This window comes from Anas acuta, chromosome 2, assembly GCF_963932015.1.
Source record: "Anas acuta chromosome 2, bAnaAcu1.1, whole genome shotgun sequence".
NCBI lineage: Eukaryota > Metazoa > Chordata > Aves > Anseriformes > Anatidae > Anas > Anas acuta.
In genome coordinates, this window is record NC_088980.1 from 21,534,203 (window position 1) to 21,554,045 (window position 19,843).

The following is a 19,843-nucleotide window of genomic DNA, read 5'->3' on the forward strand; positions in this document are numbered from 1 at the left end:
GACAGGAAGGTTTTAGGCACAGCTTTCACGCAGGGCTTCAATTCGACTGCCAGTTTCCAGAAGTCTCTCCTTTTTTTTTTTTTTTTCTTGCAGCATAAGGGTTGTTGTTGTTGTTACAGCGCTGCCAACCTTTGTTTTAAGGAGTTCAGCTCCAATTTGTTTGACTGCGGAGCCCTTCCGGAGGCCTTGCGCGCGGCCAGGCCGCGGGCCCACTGCTCGCGCCGCCGAGGTTTCTGCGCGCTTTGTGCCTGGCTCCGCAAGCTCTCTTCGGGGGCTTTATCAGCTGTAATCACCTTGCACATTTGTGGCTCAGCACAATGAAACCGCTGGCAGCTTATTTTCTTGAAGGAGCATGCTCGGCTTGACAGAATAGGGGATTTCACTGCTTTGCTCCTCTCTCAGCTTTCTGGCACATTACAGCACATAGCTGCTCATTAAATATTTTCTTTCTCGTGTGAAAGAAAATTTAAACCCAGTATTCTTTCCAAGCCTCTGATAACCAGGGAAAAAAAATAACTTAGAGGAGAATAGGCTCTCTATAACCCCAGCAGCACAGCAAGTGCGTATTGTGTGACCTTAACACAAGCACCGCCACCAGCCAGCCTGGTAGAGCTCCGCATGCACCCCAACACCTCCCAAATTCAGAGGACCAGAGCCCTTCCCAGGCAAGGGATGAGTTTCTCTGGTGGGGGTAGGATTTTCCTGAGTGCCCCCTGCCAACTAATTCTGCTCTCTATGAAACTTAGCAGCCAAATCCCCTTTGATTTCCGTGGCAAGTGGTGATAAACGCCCACCCTGCTGTACCCAGAGGGTGACGGTGGCCATTTTCTACAGGAAGAGGGAAGGGAAGATAAAGGCAAATTCTGTGCTAATTTCAGAGGAAACTGAAGTAGGCCAAGCAAATGCACCACGTGCACTTATTGACAGGATAACTCATGTCAATAAGAATATTTATGAGAGTAAATAATATAAAAACAGGGAGCATGCTGCTATTAGCAAACAGATGGCAATGCCTGAAATCCTGCTTCTAATAAAACTCAATACTTTGTGCTCTCATGTTGTATCCTTTAGTCTTACATGAAATATCATGTAAATTGAAAGCCCAAACTCCATAGCCTGACCAAATCTGACCCACAGTTACTGAGAAAACACAGGGAGCCATAACTCCTTTCTGGGGCATTAGTGCAGCAGTGGCCCTGAAGTGCAGCAGTATCCCCTTCATTATGAATAACACTATTTCAAACTGTATCAGGCCAAACTGTGTAGATTAAATGGCCTTAAATTAGAAGTTGAAATGGGATGAAGAATGGATCTCTGGGTTTGGGTTTTGCAGGGATGCACAGTGCTTGGTTTGGAAAATTAACTTGTAGAAATATATCCATGAAGTTCATGTACTGTACCAAGTCTCTGTGAATAATTTTTCCCAAGTAATTAAATATGCAAGAGCTATTAAAACCCAGAATTGATGAGCCTAGTCCATGCTAAATCAGAGAATCATTGAGGCTGGAAAAGGACTTCAAGATGGGACTTGACTCAATCACATCTTCAGTGGAAGTTATGTACCAAGCTATGTAAGAAATGCTTAAAAGTCTGTACCTGTCTCATGGCACAAAACATTTGAATAAAAGAAACAATCTGCATTTTCAGATGAGGACAGGAATGCTTTTAATTCCCGTAAATCGCTCTCACTGTCAGGCAGGAGGTCAGGCAGGAGGGCTTTATCCTTTATCTCACTTATAGCTGAACAGGTCTCTCTCTCTCTCTCTCTCTCTCTCTCTCAGTCTTTTTTTTTTTTTTTTTTTTTTTTCATTATAAGAAACCTGAGCTTAAACATGTTCGCATTTGGATGAGGTAAATTTCTTTCCAGAAGTGAATGTCTTTCCTTTAAATGTAAGTGGAGCCAGGGAGAAGGATTCAGATGTGGATGTGTATGCTTTAAATGACTGTTATCTGATCATATGAAACCCAGTCATGTATCTCAGTTGTGCCCATAAAGGTTGACATTCATATCTCTTGTTTTCAAGATCTTTTAAATAACTAGATCTAATGAGGTCGGTGCTTGCCTGAAAAAATGCATTATTTGAGCCTCCCTTTAAAAGCAGAGGTCCTTACAAGTTTTTGTACCTATAATTGGCAAAACCAGCTTGTTTGTACATCGTTAATTCATCTTACACTTTATCCTCCCTAGGAGAAAACAGTATCTGTAGGCTGTTTAAAATAAAATGTGGATGAGAGGTTAGTTTTCTAACCCTGTATTTAATAACTCACATAATTCCTCAAAACACTGTGTGTGTAAATATCAGAGAGGTGACTAAATGTGGAATCAGGAATCTAACATAGATTTCCAAATAATATACAGTCTTAACCTTATGATTCTAGCATAGATTGGTACAGTCAAAGTGGGAGTTCTGTCACCTTTTTGCTACACTGCCTTGACCCGTGAGTGCAGATGCCATAGTTGGAAAAAAATAATTCCTACTTGCTACAGCTGGAAAAGAGCAAGAGTGATTTGATTACAGTGTGCCCACCCCACAGAGCATTCTGCCTTCCCAGGGCTTCTTCACCCAGTGGCTGGGCAAAAGAGGGCTCTCACCCCTGCTGTCCCCTCCAACATGTGCTGCAGGACGTGGTCAGATGATGCCTTCCGTAGGGCAAAAGGAGTGGACACCTTTAAGCACCACCACTCTTTTCACATCAGCCCCAAGCTTTACCTTTATTAAAAAATTCCTGCACTAGCTTTATGAGTCTAGATAAAATATATGCTCAATAAATGTAAAATGTCAGTAAATAGGAAAATGGTATTTATAACTGGGCTGCTAAGCAATCATTAAAGAGAAAAAACATTGAGCTATAGTGCCGTGTTGCAGCTTTACAGATAATATGGTGTCTGTACAAAGAAATCAATATGTCACAATTTTGAATTCTTTGGCACCTTTTAATTTCCAGAGCTCATCTTTCTTTGGATCCTGACATGCATCACGGGCAGACACGCAACGAGCCCCATGACGACCACCGGCTCCTGTCTTGCAGGGCTCGGTGCACTACGTTCACAGCAGCTCTTTCGGGTACCTGCCACTACGTGTTAGTCATCCTTCACTAGAAGCCAACGTGCCACGGAACTGAAAACTGTAATTTAGTTCACCGAGTCTGAGAAAGGGACCTCGTTCCAGTTCCTCGTATCTGGACTCAATCTGTGGTCTCAATGGTGTTCCTGGTGAAAAGATCAATTCTTCACAAGACTATTGCACTGTGGGCAGCACTGAAGACTGGGCTGCAGAAGGAGGGAAGGAGTGGTGCAGGGGCTGAACCTGTTCCCGAGGAAAATGCGGGCAGAGCGGTTTGGGGCAGTATGGAGAGGGGCTGCTGTGCTGCTTTGCTGCTGCCCGCCCTAGCCCTGTCAGCTGCCAGCAGCACTCGTCCAGGTTTTCATGACCGCACCCATGAGCTATCAATAAAAGCACATATTGCCTGCTTGTTAAATTCCCAGTTTGCTCTTAGCCACAGCCACACTGAGCCTGAGCACATCTGGGAAAGCCTGAATAAATTTTCTCCAGCTGTAGGTTTCAAGTGATGATTCCTTGCTTTAGAATCGCCTTTTACACACAGTCAGCTATTCGGTCAAATGCACACTCATGCAATATGCAAACGCAAAATTAAAAGCGAAGGATTTTAAACGTGGGTACTTAAAATGCACATCTCCCCAGCAGCATGATAATGGGACTTCAAGCATCAGCACTCTCTCTGATGGAAATGCCTTCCTCCCCCTCCCCACTGCTCCCTTCTGCCCTTGGGGCCCCACAGACCCTGGGGTACCGCTGAGCTGTTCCCACACCAAGCCCCCACGGCTCCCCCAGCATCCCCTCGCCAGCTTCCCACCCCCCTCTCGCTCCCACTCTCCCCTTTGGGTCCTCCTCCCAAACACTGATTCACTTTTAGTCTCTCCGAGCTGATGGTTATGCCAATATTATTGAATAAAAATGACTCAGAAATGTTGTATGTAAACCATACACCTAATGAACTTAGTCCATTAGGCAGACTTGTTAACTCGTGGACGGTCCTAATGGCACCTAACATAGTGCGGCTCCAAACAAGTTCTGTGGCTGTCAGAGCCCTCAAGGTTAAAAAGAAAGTGGATCAATCTGTAAGTATCCACAGAGAAAACAAGCATGGACTACACTAGTCTCACCTGGGAGCCAGGTACTGAATGCCTGTTTTGGAAAATAATGCTAAATATAAGAGTATTTATTGATCCCTCTGTTGAGATGGCACCCGTTTTTCTGGGCTACATTTGGTTTTCCCCTTCACCAGACCTGAATCCTATCAGGACACTGAAAGCACTGGATAATAATAAACAAAAATGTAATTTCTCTGGAAGTACAGGAATTGAGAGGGAGACAAATACGTAATTGGCTATCTGAGAACCATAAGAGAGATTCTGGCTTACCCAGCACATGGATTTAGTGAGAATTACAGTGTATGTGCAGAGCCTAATGAAAGCGAGTCAGGAGCGTAACACGATCAGCGGGGTCTGTCTCCGAGGCACAGCACACCAGTGCGGAGAAGGTAACATTTAAATTATTTGGATTTTCTCTATTATTATTGCGTGAATCACAGAGGAGATGGTATTTACATACGGATGGATCTGGCTGTGGGGATGCAGCGCTGTACATAGCGCCACGAACTGAGAGGACAGAGACAGCTCAGCACAAAGGATGGTTTGCTGGACGAAGGGACAAGCCCCAGCTCCTTCCCATAGCCTCACCTGCCCTGGCCAAGGCACAGACCGTGGTTTCTGACCCCCAGCCCTGGTTCCCCCACCACCTTCCCAGCCCCAGCATCACGGCGTTACCCTGACCATACACCAGCACTGCCACAAATCCCACTGCTCCCGTGGTGACCCATTGGGGACTGCAGGCTGCCAGCCACTGGTATCCTTCCCAAATGCCTGCAGGTCTTGCCAGCCATTGAAGTGTCCTGGACGTATTCTGTTTGGAGGTAAAGGCTTTCAGTTCCAGTTCAGAAATGTCTCAACAAACAGAAATGCAGAATTGCCTGGGCTTTTTTCTTTCCTGGGCTTGGTTTCCCTGAGGTTCCCGAAAGAGGAAGGCAGCCCCGCTGCCAAGAGGTATTTTATCGCATGGCTTATTTTCCCGTGTCACTTCTCTTCCCAGGGTGTGCTCTGACAGTTGTTACCGCCTTGCTTTTCCCTGTTGCTGCATGGGTATGCCTGCACCTAGACGTTTCGTGCTGATGTTTTGTTGTGGAGACATACTGACCTTTCAGACGATTTGTGCTTAACCAGAAGCAGGAGACTGGCCCCAGTTTAACAGATATTCATGTGTTTAAATCCAAGTCTAAAGGACTTTGCCAGGCCCTCCAGCTCCCTCAGGACAGTGTCCTCACCTCCGACATGACCTCTGGGATGTGGGTTCTGCCCCAGGTCTGCTCTGAGCTGGGCACCTGCTCTGCAAACAGCTTCAAAAGGACACGGTAATGGAAAATGGGGAATCCAGGATCCGCAGCAGCGATGTTTCTATGGAGTATTCAACATTTTTTTACTGCAGAATAGAATGGGAGAATCAGTCTTATGTGAAAATAGGTTTAGGTTGCAGTCTGGGCAGTTATATTTTTAACTCTGCTTAATGAGGTTAATGGCTTTTGCTCAGTTTAAAGACAGACGTCCTGTCATCCCCGTTCCAGGTTCCTTTACACCCATGAGTTTATGGTGCTCTGTATCACATCTGCTGCTTTCTTCAGGACCAGCAAAGTAATCTATCCCCATATATCAGCATATAAGGTGTCCTTATTTTTTTATTTATTATACTCAATGTGAATTTCTACAAAAGAAACGTAAGAATGGGGAAAAAAGGGCTCCAGCTTTTTTCAGTGCACTATGACCCCCCCCCCCCAAAACAGCTTGGAGATGGGCCATCAGGCCACTGTCTTGGAGGAAACTCAAGAGCTAATCTTCCCATCCCAAGATTAGGCCTCACACAGCCATCCCTCTCTTTTCTCCTTCCCAGTAATCCCTGCTCTCTGCATACTGACATTATTTATTTATTTTTGTAAACTGTGGCTCTGATTTCCCATAAGCATAAGTGACGCTGACTGACCCCTGCAGCCCATCACTGGTATTAAGGATGACTTTGACTCCACCATGGTCTCTCACTCTTATTGCTGAGTATTTTCTTTGCATACTTCAACAATTGTGATCCCAAATTAGATTTTTCTACAGATAAGTAGCTGGACACATCATCCATACTCACCGATGGAAGGAAATGTTTAGCTGGACATAATTACCTCAACCGTTGACCATCCTGCCCGATGAGAAGCCTTGTGCTATGTGACATCTGACATCCCTCCTCCTACTGTGCAGGCATTTTCAGAACAGCTGGGAGCTGCACCATCCGCCTGCACTCTGATCTATGACGAGTAAATGTTGCTCAAACAGTTTTTGTCAGCGTTGATTTACTTGCTTTGTTTGTTTGTTTGGGGCTTTAATAATAGTATTAAAATCTTTGCTCCTGATGTATTTGACATTGTGCTGTTGGTCCATTAGGATTTGTTTGAGTGCTGTGCATTATTTTTAATTTGCATTCACAGTATGCTCTGTAATAACTCACCCTTGATTCGAGCAATGGATGCTGTGCATTTGTATTAACAACAGTGCTAATTTGTGCAATGTGTAGCAAAATTCTTTACAAAAGAATATTTAGCACTTCATGTCCTTTAGCATAGGAAACCAGAGTTTCCAAATAACAATGTAATTTCTTTCTCAGAAAATTGTTCCTGGGGTAACTGTAATGGGAAGGATTTCAAATTGGATGGAAATCATTGACACAAGCTGCTGTCGATGACAAAAGTTTACATGGTTTCAGAAGCAATTAGACACAATTATGGAAGAAAAATCTATGAAAGGCAACCAAACCCACAGATAGCTGATCTATTGATTGCTGGAAGCTGAGAAAGGATCTAGGGATGGATCGTTGCATGCCTCTTCCCCAGGAGTCTGCTGCTGAGTGCTGCCTGAAGAACATGCTGTTCTCACCTGACCCACTGCAGCCTTTCTTATAGTGTCACGTTAAGAAGTCACACTGAGTGCATTTAGGAAGAAGTGAGAGCAGAAAAAAGAAGTCTTTACCTTCAGGTTAACAACTTGCAAGTTGTCAGGAATTCCGCATTAAAATCCTCGTTTGTATCTAATTAGTATTCAGATCCTCTTCTGCCCATTAGCTTCCTTCGGAAGAACATACACATTGGATTGCGCTACAATCATGGGCATATCAACACCAGCCGTGCCCTTAATTGGATGAAGTCTTGCATGGTTGCTGGCAATAGAGCACTGATTCTCAGTGTAGTTGCTGGCCTCCAGTTTGCTCCTGCTACGAGGTGCATTTTAGACAATGAACATTTTTCTGCTGTCAGGCGGGATCACCGTTACTGAACAGTGCAAGCTGCTTACCTGCATCAACTAGAGACAGGAATGTGGAGGAGCACGAGCAATGCATTCCTCTGACATAGAAATCACAGGCAGTTTGCAACAGTGAATACCATATTCATTTTCTGCACAGGAGGCCAGTCCTACCATCAGTGTGACATCTTATGAGACACTCAACATCTTGAGGAGTTCTCCATGTGCCCTCTTTTCATCTTGACTGCAGAGAGCGAACAGTGCCTTACGGGATGAGCTGTCACCAGCGTTCTTGATGACTATCTCAAAACTGGGGTACCTGTAACTGCTTTGAAACACGTGATACTTCAGCTTCTTTTGTCTAGACCTTGACACGCTGTATGCTGGCTGAATTTTGTTATTAGGTTATTATTTTAGTAAAGACGAACTTGTAAGATCTGAAAAAAAATATACTGAAGAATATTAAGGAATGACTGAAGAAAAGCATAGCACCAACATGAAGAACTCACTAGTTTTGAATTTGGATTTATTTATATTTTTTTTTGTGTGTGGGGGGGTACATTTTGTGTGTGTGGGGGGGTATTTTTAAATGGGGGTACTTGTCTTTTGCCTGGATATTTTGATCTTGGAGTTTGGCAGACAGCAACACTGTTTTTGCTGCTTATGACTATTTAAACCACGCTGCCTGGAACTACAGGTAGAAAGAAATAAAAAGTTGTGAAATTCAATGAACCAATGACTTCCTCCCAGTTTGAAATGCATTTTTATTTTATTGCTAACGGCATCTACTTCCACTGATGCCTAAACTAACAGTAGGCTCACACCTACACCTCACTCTGGAGACTTCCATGTTTTACCACAATGTGGGACTCCAGTTTCACCGAATACCTTTGGTACCTTGGTCCTCTTCCTAATTGTACCAACTCTCCTCCCCTCCTGTTTGGAATAGCTAACATCCCTGTGACAGCCACTGCTTAGATAAGAAGGCAGCATTAGGAAAGCGTTTAATGAACATTAATTGCTTCTTAATATGATTTAGCCGCTGGAAATAAGGTGGCTGTACAGCACCATGTGACCAGGCAGCCCTACAGGCATCACCAGGCTTCTTTTGAGATGCAGTCCCATCAGCCTGAGGGGAACAGACCTTCACAGATGATACCCAAGGCCGTATTTTATTTTTCCAAATTAGCAGCTAAGTAGGGTTGTAGGAATGCGGTGGCAAAGTCATCGTGACACCACCTGGCTGATTAGTGATCTCTTCCTTCTGTGCAAGCCAGCAATTAGCAGTTCTCACCGACTCCAGAAGCTAATGGGAATCAGAAGCTGGGGGCCACTGCCAAGATGCAGCAGCTTCCAGCTGTCAGGAAGGGGATGGGATGGGACACGGTCCTCTTCTGCAGGGCTTCTTGGGCACCTGTGCCTTTATCTTTTTGACCTCTGTGCTAGGTTATGAGAAACTGTTGCTCTTGATATGACAACACAATGGAAGAGACACATACAATAGTTGAATCCAGCATTCCTAAATTCAAATTCTGATTTACCATCGATTCTTGACTCATCCTTTAGTTAGGTCATTAAACTTCTCCACTAAGCTGCTCTGTCAGAGAATTAAGGCTGTTAACACCTACAGATACTGTGACAATCAATCAATAGGCATTTGTAAAGTTGTTTGTAAACAATTGCTAAGCCTAATTTAAACAGATATTGTTTATTATCTTCCCCTTTTCTTTGCAAGAACTTCAATATGATGCAAAGATTAACCTTTTGATTTGGGGAAAAAAAAAAAAAACAACCTGCTGGTATTAGACTGGTGTTGGCAGCAGACCTGTAGCTTGAAATACAATGTCCTTACATCACTAATTTTCCCATGGATTAGCTGACAAAGATACTTCAGAACTCATGGGAAAACTACTTCTGAAGGAAGTAACACTGAGTGGAAAAAAACAGATTTATTTTCTGGACTGTAATTCTTAGTCGTCCTTCCTTCACATCTGCTATAGAATATCATTAGACTTTCTAAAATGGAAGATTTATTGGTTTACATAGTATTTAGGAGAAATTGCAAAATAGTTTGCTAGGATCTACTAAGATAAGCAGAAATCTTTGCATTTTTCAGAGGTAACAGTGGAACTGAAGCTTCTATCATCTACTAACCAACAAACACACATTTACCTTGAAAAGCTTGACAGTTTGCCCATGTTCACATACAGTGCCAACTGGGTTTATACCACAGGCCTGAAAAGGAAATCAATTTCCCAGAAAAGGTGATTTTTATTTTTATTTTTTATTTTTTTCTCCCAAGATGTTCACGATTTATGACAGACTCAAACCAGCAAACCTTTCTGGGACTCCAGAAGCCTTAATGCTGACTTCTGCATTATGACTACGTACTTTGAAGCCAGGAGGGAGGCTGGGCAGCCTCTGAGGGGCTCAGTGAGCCCAGGCAATACCTGCTGCCCCTCGCCATGCCAGCCCCCAGCTGCTGCCAGCACCCACGGTGCTGCTCTCCGCTGCCTTAGCAAGTGCCCTGGAACAAATAATGAGATATTTCCTGGCGTAGAGCCTCACAGCTGGTGCTGTGCAGTTCCTTTGATGGACCATAGGCATGCTGTGGCTTATTGCAATATCTAACCACTTACCAGTCAAATTACCGAGTCCCTCGTTATTCCTTTTACGTAACTACAACAGGGCTCTCATTTCTGAGACTTCTCAGCCACTGATGTACAGCAGAGCAAGAAGGGAAGCTCAGATGCTAACAAATACAGAAAACAGGAAGGATACAGAAAAAAATCTGCAACTGTAAGTTGTCAGCCTGCTGGCTCCGACTGACCGGCTGTTTTAAGATGTAGCATCTCTATTACCAGTTCTCTTAATAAAGGGTGCCTAATTAAAGGTGCCTTGTCATTTGACTCGATTTCTCACAGCAGCGCTTGGCTCCGCGCAGACACCACTAATGACAGAATTAAGAAGAAAAGGACTGCAAGCTTTACCACAGATTTATTCACCGAGGGCAGTGACAACACATTTTATACAAAAAAAAACAAAAAAACAGGCTGAGTGTGTAACTAGAGTAAGACACAGACACCAAAGCGCTGCGACCTGAGGGTACCGCTCCCCTCCAGGAGCCCCCCTCCGCCACCACCGCGGTGGAGGACCCGCTCCCCACACGGGAGCCCCGCAGCACCACAGCGGGGCAGCCGAGGAGGCGGCCCCACAGGGCTCCAACCCCACACGGCGGCCTCCTCCTGAGGGGAAAGTTGGGCGGCACGGCGCTGAGGCAGGAAGGGGGCTGATGGCGGCGGCGCAGGGCGAGGGGCGGGGCGCGGCGCCCCTGTGCTGCCATGGCCGCCTCCCCCTGCCCGCCGCCCGCCTTAAATACTATGGGGCGGCCGCCGCTGCGGCGGGAGCCGCTGCCGAGAGCACCATGCGGGCTGTCATCGCCTTGGCCGCGGCGCTGGGCAGCTTGCTGCTGGCTGCCTGCCTCCTGCGCCTGGGCGGCGAGCGGCCGCTCCGAGCCAGGTAAAGGGCGAGGGGAGAAGGAGCGGGACGGGGCTGGGCTCGGAGCTTCGTGGGGCAGGGAGCGGCGCGGCTGGCGGGCGATGGGGGCTCGGGCAGCGGTGTTGTCAACTTTGTTTTCCCGTCAGGGGCTGGGAGGAGGAGGCAGAAGGAGCGCCCGGCACGCCGAAAGTGGTGCGAGCCCTCAGAGCCCCCCCGCCGCCCCTTCCTCTCAGCGGGAACAGGTAGGGGCTGCCCGGCTGCTTGCTGGTGGTGGCTGCGTTACTCGGGGTCTGTGGGAGCGCTCACCTGCCCCTGCTCCCACTCCTTCAGCCTGTCTGTCGGGGGTGGGCATCTTAGCATCCTCATCGGGGCGAGCCCATGGGGCTGAGAAGGCGCAAATCCACTTTGCCTGGGGTGTGTGGGTCCCATGGTGGGGCCTCGTGGGCGCTGGTTTTGAGCCCGGGGAAATGTTGCGGGTGGCAGCTTGGTTACAGCCGGTGCGAAAAGTCCTGGCAGGCACCTTCCTGGTGCTTTTATCCGCCTTAAAACCAAGGTGGGGCTGGGGCTGGGTAGCGCTGTGACCGTGTTTGTAACATGTGTTCTGCTAAAAACATACGTTGCTCCTCCAAAATCCTAAGCGGGCTGGAAGCCAGCTGTGCAAAGCCTTTGCCATTTCGCGGAGCATCTTCTCAGGAGTCCTTTAGTCCGATCCCATGCCTCGGTCTTTTGCATCACCCTAAATCTTTGCTTTACAGCCTGCTAGTTTGCACTGGAAGTTTGATAAGAAAATGCCTGGTTAAATCAGCTGTGAAACAAGTTGTGCCGTACGTGCAGGTATCAGCGGTAACACCGATGTTTTTGTCCTCGAGTCTTTGCGCACTGTAGGAAAACTAATAGTGCAGAAGGGGATGGTGCATCCCCACGTGAGATGCTGCCATCTAAGAAGTAGTTTGCAAATATTTTTGCAAATATTGTCTTTTACATTATATGACCACGTTAGCATTGCAGTTCCAATGAGGGGAGAAAAAAACACAGAAAGAACATGGGAGCTGAGTCTTTAACTGAAGCTGCAATGTCCTGGCTATACTGAAATCAGTGGTGACTCTGCAGGCAACCTTTCTGAGGCCAGCATTTCATCTATTTTAACTGAAATTTGAGGCTGAAACAGCATATGCTCTCCTTAAGTGAATGCAAGTGACAGTAGTCTTAATAACCCTTGCAACGTACCCCAACAGTAGGTCTATTATACATTTCCAGTGAGAGACCCCTGTGCTTCACACCTCAATGTTTTGAACTTCCATAAGTTTGTAACATTGTTCAAAATCAGAGTGAAAGGAAAGAACAGGAGCATTTGCAGACTTCGAGCTGCTATTATGTTCTTCTAGCCTGCTTCTCTTTCCTTGTTCATTTTTCCCTTTCTGCCTCTTTCTCTTCTTTTCCACTCCTTACAGTTTATTGGCTTTGCAGTATGTGCTCTGTTCTGCTTTTTTTTTTTTTAATTTTTTTTTTCTATCTGTCTCTCCATTCTCATTTCCACTCTGTTTTGTGTTATGTCTGTGGTTCCCCCCTGCAACCGTCTTCTCATACTCTGCCTTTCCCTGCTTGTTTCTGAGCTGCAGTCTCCTGCCACTCAGCTCTGTGTGCTAAACCATGGAGTCAAATTGACTAGAAATGCTGCTGGCAGAGAGCACTTCAGAGAGCAGAATCTAGCCACTTCCCATCTGCTATTAGTACACACACAACTGGAGCAAAAAAAGTGGAAGCAACACATACCAGAGAGGGTTGAAAATTCACCGTGTGCATGGGTCAGTTGTTAATCTCTGTAACAAGGCAAGCAAGCATGAGGTTTTAAATACATGTTTTTCATTAAACTGCTTGAAGGATTCTGACACCAAAGTGGAGCCAGTTTCCCTCAACCTGAAATCATATATTTTAGTGACTAAGTGACTGCAAAAGTACAATAAGTGAATTATTCTTCCAAAAAGCTTCACTTCACTGTAGCTCCAATAGCAGTAGAGTGGAGGGATGGCTTGCTGGCTGAGTCCGAAAGGGGATGTTCTTTCTCACCTGAGTGACTGTGCTTGGTAGGCTGTCCTTACAGGAGTTTGTGGCACATGTTTGGCATCTGAGGAAGGAGAGAGTGAGCTGCGGGACTGACCAGGAGCCACGATTTAATCCAGAGAGCAGCTGGAGTGGGCAGGGAGCCATGCTGTGGGGATTTCATCCAGACAGCAGCTGGACTGGGCCTGGCTGAGGGCCATGCTGGAGAGATGTGATCCAGAGAGCATCTGGACTCGTTCAGGAGATTCAGACCAATCCCTCAGTGATGGAGATGGATGATGTGGGCAGTAGGAATTAGACTCCAGTTTTTGGTGGGATTTTGTTGCAGTCTTCATGAGTATGGCAAAAGGACAGAAGAGTCCATGGCTGAAAGTTTGTGTAGGGATTAGTGGATTTTTGAATCAGATGAGACACAGTTAGTATGTTGATGCATAAAAGTAGGAACAATCTTTATGAGAACTACACTTTGGGAAGGCTGCACCAAAAGTACCCTGAAGGTTTGAGCAGCCGTGCTGTGTTGCTGACAGCAACGTCCTCCCCTGTGTAAGAATAAGAGGGTGTGCATAGGTGTTAGGTTAGACTCTGATCTCTTCATCAGTTTGACGCATTTCTCTGGCAAGCTAATATTTTTGTCACCAACTGCAGTGAGGGGGGAAAAAAAGGCCACTTTCCTTTTTGAACTCCAATCAGAATTAGTGGCTTAGGTGATCTTTAGAATCGCAAGCTAACCTTTGCTCTTACTGTGATTTCCTTTGCTGTTGGATGCATATTTGTAATCAAACATCTACTGAAGAATCTCTAAGACCCTATTATTCTGTTGCCTTGCAATAATGGAAGCTAATCTGCTCTTTCACTTTGAGTAATTCTTTTAAAAGGATGAAACTGAAAGATGAAAGGATGGAAAACAGGAGCTTGGTTCAGACTGTCTTAGATATCTAGGCAGCTACTATGTGAAGCAGTGTTTAATTAGACAGTGACTGGGCACCTGAAGTTCTCTGAAGATCACGGTAACCTTGAAGATGTGTTTTTGTCTCTTACAAGACATTTCATACCGCTTTTCCTTGCTAAATGTTAGAAATCTCAAACAATGTGACTGCCTCTGCAGTGTGATTTCCAGTTTTTGCCTTGGATTTACTTCACAGCCTCTATCTGTTAGAAGGGTTTCTTAGTGAAAACACAACCATTGCTAGCAAGACTTCTCTAGTAGTTCCCCAATATTTTTTTCATGTAACTGGTATCATTTTTACTGCAATGGGATTGTTCTCTAGCAAATCCTCATGTCTGTGCCTCATACCATCCCCTCATGTTTTAAGCTGTAACTGCAGGTACAGCTTAAACTTGCCTAGGCCAACAGTGCAACCAAAAAAGTAATCCTGCGCTTGTCCCACCTTTAGACACTCAGTTCTCCCTCCCTGCTTGTGTTTGTGCCAGCAGATGTGTTTGTGCTAGTGCTCATCACGGGAGGATGTCTATATTGAGAGGACATAGGTAGTCTTTCCCTCATCATGGAGCTGCCATGAGTGTGCTACGTTAAGGTTGAGCAGGAATTCCAGCTCCTTTTGCACTGTGGCATATTGAGCAGATAAATAATTCCAGCTCCTACCAGGAAGGTGAAAATAGCCTTTTCAAGCACTACGTATGTACATTTTATATACGAGCACTAACAAGGCAGCAGTACCCTGAAGAACTGACCACCGCTGTTCTTTTATTCTGTGTGCATTGCCTATTTTAGGGCACTCTCTTACTATTTTCCTAATTTACTCTCTGTCCTTGCAGGTTGAAGGCAAGCACAGCGTAGAGGCTGTTGGGGTAATTGAACAGTGGGAGGAAGTGATTGAGGAGCTATGAGTAAACAAGTTAGTATTGATACAGGGTTTCATAGTTCTCCTTTCCCCAATTCCTCCCTCAGCAGTAGATCTTTATGCAGGCCTAGGGAATAAACAACTATACTTAATTAACTATGCTACAGAGACCTGTACATTCAGTCTCCTGTCAAAATATTGCATCCTGGCAGACAGAAAGGGAAGAAGAGATGGGTTATTACCAAGATTATAAACAGTAGCTTAGTTTATTGCACAAATAATTTGCTACAGTTTAGATTAGTCAGCATTGGTGACCACTTCACTAATTTTACTGCTGTTTTAGTATTCTTTCCCTTCATTCCCAAGTGATGCATGCAGACATATCTTAAAAGCACGTTTCTAAGGCATGCCTCGTGTATTAGTTCCGTGTAAATGAATAGGTGTTCAGCAGAAAGCTGCTGCCTGGACACATTCATGTTCTGACAGTGGTGAAAGGTTTCCCAGCCTCTTTCAGTTCCCCTTTCTGTTTACTTGGTCCAAGTGAAACTGCTCTGTCATTCTGTCTATCATGTATGATTGTAACATCATTTCAATGTAAGTACCTTTTTTTTTTCACTTTACCCACCATGAGACTCTGCATACTGTTTTCCATTTTGTATGCCATGCTGTTAATGGATTTTATAAATAAAAAGTATCTGATGTCATGTATAATGTTTGTGAATGCACTGGAAGGTCTACCAAATAATTTCAAAACACAGCTTGCCTTAAAGACCTGATTTAGCATTCCTTAGATAAGCAAAAGCTCCATGGGAACTTGAACAAGGATAGTAGGATCAGTCTCTTTCACAGTTACTGTGATTAATTTTAAAAGACAAATTCTTATTCCTTACAAATATGGCTTGATAAAGCCATTTTCATAGTCCATTTCACCAAGCATTTAAATTGTATATTGCCTTATTAATCAAGGTGTTGTGAACCTTAAAAACATCACTATATTCTTCTCATCCGATTCATTTTGAAGTGGTGTCAAAGACAGCTCTGAAGAGCACACTTCCCAGGGAAGTAAGGATTACAGGTTTTTAACAACTAGTATTCAACTGGTAGAGTATGAGATTCAAATATAAATGAATCACTTCAAGGGAGAGATTAAGCTAGAAGGTATCCACGATCTGTATAGAGCCAGAAGGATGTGAGTGTGTAGTTGTGCATGCAGAAGTTAGCCTGCCTAGCTGGAGATGCTCAGCCAGAACAGAGTTCACAGGTTTTGTGCTACATCAGGGAGACAAGAACAGGAAGACACAGGAAAAAATGCAACAACTAGTTTTGCTGGGCAGCGAGTAAATAAAGCCAAAGAGTGGGATTTTTCTCTGATGTTCAGTGTGGACTTAACTCCTTTGGAAATTAGGAGTGAAGTTATTGTTTGTTGTGGTGCTGCGAGGCAGCTGAGTCCTGAGATCTTTCAAAGACCTCATCCCAAATTCTTTAATAGTTTCCAGCTGTTTTTGTGGGAATTCTGGAGGACTGGTCTTTCAGCCCTCGGCATATCTCTGTGTTATGGTATAGGTTGCAACGCTATTATTTCCTTTTCCATATTTTTTTCCTGCCGTACATAATTTTTTTTTGTCCACCCTATATGCATCCACTTCCCTACTGTCCTCATTTTTAGGGGAATCATGTCTGTTTGTTTTTTAAGGGGCTTCTCTTTTATTTCCATTGCCATACCACTGCTTCCCTAGAACTCCATGTTACCAGAGGTACCTGTCTGTCTGGTGACTCCCTGCACTACGGCCCCTTACAGTCCCAGGACTGAATGCTATAGGTACAGCAAAAGGGGCCTTGCATTTCCTATACGGTTTCTCAATTTAAGAGGGTATTCTGGAGCAACCTGCCTCTCCAGCCCAGTTGCTGGAACGTGATTACAAACAGTAACACACTTTTTTTTCCCTCCCTATTCCTGGTTACCTTTCATTTGTTAACACCATCCTCCTGCGAGAAGACATGTAGTTCCTGAGCTGGACACACAGACTAACAGTGTATTTGCTGTGGTCAATTAATTTCCATTGATTTTTTATTTTTTTATATATTTTTTTTTAGAATTTACATTTTATTTGTGTGCATTGACTCTCAGGACCTAGAACCCATGTGAAGTCCATAGTACTGCATGGAAGTGGGTGCAATCCATGTCTTAAAGGCTTTTACAGTTTGAGGAAATGCTGTATTCTGTCTTTTTGTGAGTAACATATAGCATAACAGCATACTGATAAATATGGTACATGATCTTAATGTACTGTGGCTTTATTAAAGTACAGATGGTGTACTTTCTGAGTTTCTAGAATTACCATAGGAAGGATGTAGCCCTCAAGCTGTTCATACACAATTTAAAAAAAAAAAAAAAAAAAAAAAAAAAAAAAAAACACAAAACCACCCTTCTTTCAGATTTGGGCGAGTAAGATAGGCTTTGAGAACATCTAAAACTTTAAAGGAATTTTATCAGAAATGGACCTTTCATCTGTTTTACATGTTTGAGCCAACAGATTGGTTGGCATGGTTTCCCCTTCAAGTTCTCATCTAGCTGGAGTTTACAAAGTCAGTTGCATGTAGCCTGATGTCTGCGTTGTTAGATATGTTATCTGATTTAATTGAAAAAGTTTCCATACAGTTCCAAGCACTGAACAAAAACTGTCATCCACTAGCCATATAAATTCATGCAGTGATAAATGTTGCCTGGCATGACCGTCCGAAGTGATCAGAAATCTAATCTGAGTGTGATGTCTGCACAACTCTGCGATGAATAATGCAGCGGAAGTCTGGAATGCCCCTTGCACACCCCTTTTTATTTGAATGCAAAAATCTTCTGCTCATGTGAAGCAGAGGCCACTCTAATGGTGAAAGAGGAATTCAAAAGTTTAACCTTTACTGGAAGAAGTCATTGTTTTGCATGCCTTGCAAATAAGTTGCTTTATTTGTGTGTCTTTTTGCATTGAGTCAAATTTGCATGGGGGGGGGAAAAAAAAAAACACAGCAGAAATATTTTGGTGATCTGTCTTGTGTCTGCATTGTATGGATAAAGAGTGTGGATTAAAAAGTATGTTTGTTTTTTGCTACAGCTGTGCCATTTTCACCAGTCTCTATATGGATCATGGAAAGGGAAGGGAAGATTCCTTATTCCTTTTCTCTCCACTGGTGGCTATAAAAGTGATTGTCAGGGTTTAATGACAAAATGGAACAGCAATTTATTTTGCTCATTCTTTTTTATCTGAATTCTTCCTTCTTGAATTTTTCAATTCTTGTAAATGTGTGCATAAAAAACAATTACATATGAAAAAAACAAGGCAACGCGCTTCAGTTGATCTTAGCGCTATGAATTTAAAATGCTAAAAGTCTGTTGAATAAAGCTTTTATTTGGTTGAGAGAATGTTATTCACTGCCTCCACTGACCTCGGGACATAAATTATCAGGGAGCTGTAAGGCCCCTCTCTGCACACGGTTGAATCCTGCTTGTGAAAGGATGTTTCTTCTCCAGAAATGCCTGCAAATGCACCCAGCAGCGACCTGATCAAACCTGCAAGCCAGCTCCTGACATGGTCTTCCTGGCAGGCTTCATGGTGAAGGTGATCTCCTCTGGCCAGCTGTGGTTCAGAAGGGCAAGGGCCACTTCTCAAGGCAGCGCCCAATGTCTTGATTTTCAGCTGTAATTAGAGACAATTGGCAGCAGTAACATGCGCTTGGTTTATGATAACAATAGTTCTTTTTTTTTAGGTATTGTTTATGCAGCTAAGCTTTGCCTGTAGCTATTTCTCTTTCTTGAAGCTGCAGCTTTAGAAGGATCGTTTCCAGCCTGCTGATTTAAAAGAAGCAAAGGAGAGGAAATATGAATTAGCACTAAACAAAGTTGTTTGGGAACAGGCATTGGTTTATCCTATGAAAGGAAGGGGCAGCCCACCTGGTTCTTCTGTGTACACAGAACCACTCAAGCCAAGCTGCAATAAACCTGTGTACCCAAACGTTGTAAGCAGAATACTTGCTGTCACTTACCATGTATGATCGGTAGAGTTGTGTGCTTGACCCCCTGAACTGTGTGCTTTGAGAGCCTTCTGCCCTCGCCCTTGTGTGTCACTCCTTGAAAAAGAATTAGATAAAAAGCTGTGTGCAAAGTCAGCCGTGGAGCTCTCGGCGGGTAGTGCCAGCTGTTACTACACATTAAAATCACTGCAGAACTCAAAGGGCAGTAGTGGTTTACGCTGTGTGGTCTTACCATTGCCTTCAACAAGGGGCATGCTTCCTTGGGGGGCAAATTTATGGGCAATGGAAAGAAGAAAAAAAGGTGCTTTATTCCTTTCCTTGAACACCCCCAGGGTGGGTGACACCACTGCTTCACTGGGCAACCCATCCCAATGCCTGACTGCTCTTTCGCAGAAGAAATTTCTCCTCATTTCCAACCGAAATGTCCCCTGGCACAACTTGAAGCCATTCCCTGTAGTCCTGTCACTAGTTACCTGTGAGAAGAGGCCAAACCTCTGGTTTCCACACCTTCCTTTCACGTAGTTGTAGAGAGCAATGAGGTCTCCCCTGAGCCTTCTCTTCCCCAGACTAAACACCCCCAGTTCCCTCAGCCGCTCCTCACAGGCCTTGAGCTCCAGGCCCTTCACCAGCTTCATAGCCCTGCTCTGGACGTGCTCCAGGGCCTCAATGTCCTTGTAGTGAGGGCCCAAAAGCTGAACGCAGCACTTGAGGTGTGGCCTCACCAAAGCAGACCACAGGGGGACAATCACCTCCCTGCTCCTGCTGGCTGCACTATTCCTAATACAAGCCAGGATGCCATTGTGGCCTTCTTGGCCACCTGGGCACACTGCTGATGTCTGTTTAGGATTTTGTCTAAGAAGGGGAAGCTCAGGGGTATCTCAATGTGTACAACTACCTGAAAGGAGGGTGTACAGAAGATGGAGCACAGGAGGTTCTCTTAGCATCAGGAAGCACTCCTGTGCTGTGTGGGTGACAAAGCACTGGCACCAGTTGCCCAGAGGGGCTGTGGAGTTTCCCTCCTTGGAGATCTTCAAAAGCCACTTGGACA

The 19,843-nt window shown here is 44.7% G+C and overlaps 1 protein-coding gene across 3 annotated transcripts in view; it reads left to right on the plus strand.

Moving 5' to 3' along the window:
• Positions 1-10,720: 10,720 nt before the first annotated feature.
• Positions 10,721-19,843, plus strand: part of ST8SIA6 (ST8 alpha-N-acetyl-neuraminide alpha-2,8-sialyltransferase 6) — a 40,218-nt gene continuing 31,095 nt past the window's right edge. Inside the window, exons 1-2 of one of the 3 annotated variants that reach the window (XM_068673832.1) lie at positions 10,721-10,930; positions 11,056-11,151. In XM_068673832.1, the coding sequence (XP_068529933.1) occupies positions 10,836-10,930; positions 11,056-11,151 (191 nt within the window). In that variant the 5' untranslated portion in view covers positions 10,721-10,835. The remainder of the gene's footprint in view (positions 10,931-11,055; positions 11,152-19,843) is intronic. The other 2 variants (XM_068673833.1, XM_068673831.1) reach the window with 2 other exon arrangements.